Source organism: Solanum verrucosum, unplaced genomic scaffold (assembly GCF_900185275.1).
Source record: "Solanum verrucosum unplaced genomic scaffold, falcon-dt-bn FXZP01000183.1, whole genome shotgun sequence".
NCBI classification, from domain to species: Eukaryota; Viridiplantae; Streptophyta; class Magnoliopsida; order Solanales; family Solanaceae; genus Solanum; species Solanum verrucosum.
Genome location: NW_026020430.1, coordinates 1,260,987 through 1,267,753, shown reverse-complemented (window position 1 = coordinate 1,267,753; position 6,767 = coordinate 1,260,987). Strand labels below are relative to the sequence as shown.

General features: G+C 30.0%; 1 protein-coding gene across 1 annotated transcript; it reads left to right on the top strand.

The window, feature by feature from the left end:
- Positions 1-2,135: 2,135 nt before the first annotated feature.
- On the top strand, positions 2,136-3,478 carry LOC125807438 (protein FAF-like, chloroplastic). Its single transcript, XM_049487155.1, has one exon. It carries the CDS (start codon positions 2,136-2,138, stop codon positions 3,435-3,437), a length of 1,302 nt encoding a protein of 433 aa, XP_049343112.1. The 3' UTR covers positions 3,438-3,478.
- The last annotated feature ends 3,289 nt before the right edge of the window (positions 3,479-6,767 follow it).

Sequence of the window (6,767 nt, the reverse complement as noted above, 5' to 3'; positions counted from 1 at the left end):
AATTCATAAACTTCAAATTCTAGCTCCGACTGCGATTGTTATGTTGTTGAGTGATTCTAATTTGATGAAGCAACTTTATATGAAGTGATGATAGGGCTTTATGTAGCGGCCAATGATCGTGCGATATGCCTTTGCTTCCTCCTTAAGCCATTTTCCTCGTCCAATCACCATCTCTTCTCACTTTTTCCTTATTTGTACAAACACTTTTCTATATTTTCCTTTCTCTAAATGTTCTGCTGATCCAACCTTCCCTTTTTTCCATGCATTATTAATCTCTATACTATTTATATTAGCTTATAACGCGACTTTTATTTAAAAATAAAGTGAATTTACAAAGAACATAACGTAATATTCAACTTTGTACATAACTTTTAGGATCATCACTTAATCTATATTTTAGTAACTACCACTAAAATAAAGAATTTAATCATCAAAGTTAACATTGAGTTCATCACGTTAATATCTTTTTAATGTACGTAACTACTATATTATTATCACTAATATTTCTTCTTCTTCTTCTTCTTTCGTAAATCTAAAAAAAAAAAATTCGATGTAAAACTGCTCAGGTGCAAATAGAAAATTATGACGGTAATATATGCCATTTAAAGGCAAAAGTGGAAAACCAACTGTCGAAAAAGCGGAAAAAATAAAATACAGAAGGAAAGAGAATAAATTAAATTGGTAAAATATTTTATGAAGTGTAGTAAAAAAGTAAGTGAAAAAAGTAGCTCTCACAACATTCTCCAATGGTACATTTTTAACTTAGTAACTTACCAGAAGAATCATTGCTGGAGAAATCAATATGTACCATGGAAATTTCTACTTCAGTACTTCTCATGTACTGAAAATGGAATTGCGTAAACTTACGTTGTTTAGAATCTTTAAATATCTCGTCAGATGATATGTGTAGGATCCTTTCATTACATTATATTTTCGAAGAATTCAACATGAATGTGGCAACATTTTTAGAAAGTTCAAACAACAAAAGTAAAAAAAATTAATCATTTTGCGACACCAACTATTATATATTCATACAATTTAATACTTGTTACTAAAAACTTTAGAATTAAAAAAAAAAGATACTATATAAGTCTTGGTGAATTCACCTCCAACTCTGGTATTTCACCTAATTAGGCTCACAAGAGACACTACGTACCCTTATCTACATAACAAAATAAATATATGTATTGTTTTTCATCCTCCAGTTTCCCAAGTATGGATCGCAATTATTCGTAACTAGTTAATTTGTCCGCACAGTAATTTCTTTTCCATAATTTTAATTTAGATAGATGAAGATGAAACTTTATTTTTCATGTATATGCATCAAAACTAAAATTTTATTAATTAAGTAATTAACAAAATATAACTATTGCGACTGAGCACCAGGTTTACCTCATGTTGAGCATGATTAATTAACATGTTCATTTTTTAAAAAAAAATTGTGGGAGCAAAAAAAAATACTACTCCACTAATTAATTAACAGTGTGAAAGTAGAGGTGGGTGAAGGAAAAAATGAGCTTTATGCATACCATCAAAAAATACAGTGGGATGAATATGATTCTTTCATCATTAATTAAAGATTTTAGCTTCAAATCATTTGAATTAAAGAAATATTGGTAGGACGCACATGTCTCCTTTTTGATAAGCCTATGTAATATGAATTTGAATTAGTTAGAGTGTCAAAGCGAGTATCAGACATCAGATAAAAGCAAAAAAGAAGAGTATTTTTGCATGGTGGGTTTAGAGGCGGATCCCTTGTACACGGTTCCATAGCCTTTCTGGACTCTTATAAAGACCCTGACACCCCCATTCCTTGTAATTGCCATCAAAACATCTTATTTCAATAGCAATATCTCCTCAAAAAAAAAAAAAAAAACTTCACAATTCAATTTAATTCCCTCTCTTAGCTTTCAACTATCATCCCTCATTTGAATGTTGTTGTTTGCTTAAGGTAATTATAACTAACACTTCTTTTTATTTATTATTACAACATCTTTTTACAACTTGAAATTTTGTTCATATAATCATATATCATAACTTTATACTAATTTTTCTCTTAAACTTTTCATTTCCAGAAGGAAAACAAACAACTCGACTCAACTCCTATTTGTTATAATCCTCAAATTATGAGCATCATGAACTTCAAGATGGCAAAAGAGGCACAAAAACTTAGTATCGATATCCCACTACCCCCAACTAAGATGGGGATAGTGAAACAAGGGATAGTGTCTATTCTTGGAACAGACACTGAAAAAGGAAACAAAGGTGTAGCTGCTTCAATTAGGAGAACCCTTTCAGCTGATATGTCATCAAAGAAATGGCTATCACAAAATGGTTTCTCTCCTATGAAGAAAATTGCTTCCTCAAAAGAACTTGATGTTCTTGGACAAGATGAGATTTGGAGATCAATTCAAAATGGTGGTAACAAAACATCAAATGATGTTTGGAGTTCAATTTTAACTCAAAAGAAAGAAGATTCATCTACACTTCCACCTCCTTATATTCATCCTCTTTTGAAAAAATCAACTAGCTCTTTAACTGAAAAAAGTCTTGAAATTTGTACTGAAAGTCTTGGATCAGAAACTGGTTCTGAAATTATTAGCCTTGATGATCATCTCCAAAAACAAGAAGAAGAAGAAGAAAAAGAAGAATTGTCCCCTCAAACATTTGAGGAATTTCCTGTTGTTAAGTTTAACCATAACAAAAAAACATCATCTCCTCCTCTTCCAAAATCATTCCCTCCAACTATTTCTTCCTTGGCTGCAGAGGACAAGCCCTCTGTTCATATGCAATCTCACAGGCAGAATGGTAGATTGATTCTTGAAGCTGTCTCTGTTCCTCCTCAGAATCATTTCCGCGCTGAACGCGTTGATGGTCGCCTTCTTCTCACCTTAATCACCACTTCATCAGAAATTGAAGCAGAGGATATTGTACATCAACAAGTGTTTGACGAAATTCAACAAGTCGAACACGACGAAACTAATGATGATGAGGAAAAAGGAAATGATACAAAAGGGATGCAAATTGTGCTTGAGCAAAAATCAAGATTGTCAAATGGGAGAATGAATGTGAACACATCAACATTGATGATGAAACAACTCATGGGAGTAGGCAATAATAAATGGCCTAACAAGATGAACAACTCAATTAAATTGATTGAACATGAAGATGAAATTATCCCACAAATCCCTCCTCATCTAATCACACCTGAAGCATCTCCATTCAATGCCTATAACTATTTCTGGAAGAAAAATCCCAATCCCACTGTGACAACCATTGTCAACAGTACTACTCCCATTGCCAAAAGTACAACAGAGCAGCAAGATTTGGTATTAATGAGAGGAAACATCAATTATTTGGTGCCTATGTTGAAAGGATGCAAAGAGAAGAGGAAGTCTCTACTCATTTGGGAGCCATATTGCATTGCAACATCCTAATAATCATTATCATTACTTGTCTAATAATCCTAATGTTTAATTTAATTAAGTAGAAAGATCATAACATATAATCTTATAAGTATAGTATATCACAAATAAATGGGGTAATGTAATATAATATGTAATGTAATTTTTCCTCTCTTTGTAAGTTTAAGTATACTAGTTTTTACTCTTTTGTTGAAAAAGAGTTTCCTTTTGCCAAATAAACAAAGAGAGAGATTAACTATATATCAATGTCTTTGATTTTCATAGGATTTGAACAAGGAAATTAAACATACAGAAGTTCATTTTATATATTTAAGCTTATATATATGTGTTTTAGTTAATAATGATGTTATAATAGAGCTACTAATTAAGATTAGACAAAACTCTATATTATGATCCAAGTTTGACTTGGTGGTGTGTCATGTCTGTTTATTTGTCTGTCTCATTATCAAATGGGAATTTCCTTTCTTCTTTTTTTTTCCCTTCTTTATTACTTAGCTTTTTGTCATTCCAAATAATTTCTAATGATACTCGACACGTATAATAAACTCATTATTATATAGAATTTGAAAGAATAACTTTGATAACATGAAAGTAAGATAAATTACCTTGTCACAACTAGTTACACAATTCTATTTAATACAAACTTTTAATAATTATCGATGTATATAACTTAATTAACTTCCATTGATATAACCATTTCTCTTGAATTTGAATGGCATATCATTTACCATTCAAGAACGAATTTAGTGTAATGTTGTAGGTTCATCCAAACTTAGTAATTTTGGCTTAAATTTGTTAAGTAATAAATTTTGAATCGAATGAATATATGATGGTATTTCGAATTCAAAATCAGAGAGTTCAAATTCTAAATAGGTCTTAGTCACTATCACACTCAAGTTGTAAAATATGCATGCTCTACTTGGTAATCCTTCAACTATGTTCCCAAATACTTCAGCATCACAAACTTTATGTATGGGTAACAGCATACTAAATTGTCCTTTTAATATACATCACACAATTCACAAACATACAAAAAAAAATCTCGAAGAGAAAAAATGAGGGATCCACAACTCCATATTCGGAATTGACGTGATTTCTTGTATTCTTTGCTCATAAATGATTCTCTTGAAGTATATCAGGATTATAAGATTACAAATTATACTACAGTTAGTGCAGATTTACCATATAATATGTGGGTTCACGTACTTAATATCTTTTGTTCAAACACTATATACGTATTAAAAGAAATTGTGATGTATGATGAGGGCAGATAACAGAGAAGGACTGACAAGCTTCTAAAGAAGTGATGCATATGATATCTTAGGTGAATCTCACATTGCATTGAAAAAGAAAATTAAGAATATTATAAGGCATATTGCAAATTATGCACACTTTTGGCTCAATGATAGCGTAGCCTAAAGGACTAATTTGTGAGACAAATAGAATCAAAGATACGTGTCATGAGCTTGAGTTGTGATAGAAATTCATAATATGTATATATATATATATATATATATATATATATATATTCGATTTTGAATCAGTTATTATATCAACTTAGTATCGTTATAGGAATTCATAAATTTTAATTTTTTAATTATTTGATATCACTTTAAAAATTTTAAAATTTAAAATTCTGACTTGACCGTGCAAAATTAATTCTACACTACTCTCAATTTACATAATACGTACAAGACACACACAAATACACATATATTCTAATGGATGCATTCCTGTCCAATTCTAATCTTGATCAAGTGGGAACTATACTTGGAGAGATTCTCATGTTAAACTAATCTTTAAATTTATTCCATCTTTAATGATGGTATTTTCTTAGATTCTGTCACCCTCACCTTTTCTGAAAATATACATTTAATTTTTTTTATATTTTTAAAAATATTAAAATTTTATAAACTTATTCCATCCAAGAATTATTCTGATCAGTGAGGCCAAGAGGTGATGTAGAGAGCTGTGTTATAAAGATGAAATGGATAGTGGACAGAACCATATGCTCTTTATCCATAACCTCTGGTCTCATTTGTTTCACTAATAATAATTCTTTTTAAAGAGTCATTTTCCTCAAGTGCCTTCTTATCCCATTTTTCCTAATATAGTAATTGCACCACTTAAAAAATTAACAAACTTTTCTTAAAATAATATTTTGCTCATCACCCTTAAAAATATCAATATCATTTAACATGCATGGTAGGTGTTTGGACAATAATTCATTTGAGTTAGAAAAAAGAAGAGAATTTAAAATTGAAGTTTGCAATGAGTTTATATATATATATGTTGTTTGTGTATAAATTTCACAAGAAATTTTTATCTAGAAATTTGCGAGTCAAAATTATTATCTTGTCTAAAAGTTAAAAATTAAGGAATCTTCATATAAATAGTCGAGCAAATTTACTGCTTATTTTTTCTAATAAATATACATAAATTACACATACTATATTTTAGCTTGACGAGGAATGAAGCTTCGTATTTGTTAGAGTAATAACGTACGGGAGCGCAAACAATACTACAATAATTTCTTCAAATTCCAACTGAAACACCACTGAGCTGCATGTAACCTTTTGCAAGTGATTTTTTTTTTAAAAATAAAATAAAATATGCTTCAATTATTTTTAAAAAATCAAAAAAGGGGGCTTTAATTAATGGAGTCTCCTTTTAAAAATAAAAAATAAAAATTCATCCGATGTCCAGTACACATATTGGAGCCCGACTAATTTGTATTCGCACCACATAAGGTAAACGCTCCCTATCAAGGATTTTTTCATATCCAAAACTTCTAATTTAGAGAAAAATAACTTTATTCACTGAACCACGTTCTTTATTGATAATTGAGTCATATATACAATCATTCATCTTTATGAAGCCTTTATATTTTAGGTTGATGATGCTAGAAGATAGACAAAATCTCATGAGTTATTTTTATGACTTGGTGGAGGGTCATGTCTCTATTTGTCTAGCATCAAGTGTGAATGCTTTCTTTTCATCATTTTTCCTTTTTGTCATTTCAACCAATGGCATTTCACCAAGAGTCTTGTCTGTCTGTCTGATCTTGTTTTTGGAAACATCAAAATCCATTGTTTTAAGGTTTTGTCAAGGAAAGTATGGAATATTTAATTTATCTTACTTCATGATTAAATACATCTTTTGGTGTATATTAGACACATGATTTACGTGTTTTAATTTGCAATATATATAGTACGTATTTGAAAGGTACGTGCATTAAACATTAAGGGTGTGTTTGGTATGAAGGAAAATATTTTTCATGGAAAATGTTTTTCTAGAAAATAATTTTTTGGAAAACAAGTAGATATTTTACTTATTTTCTCA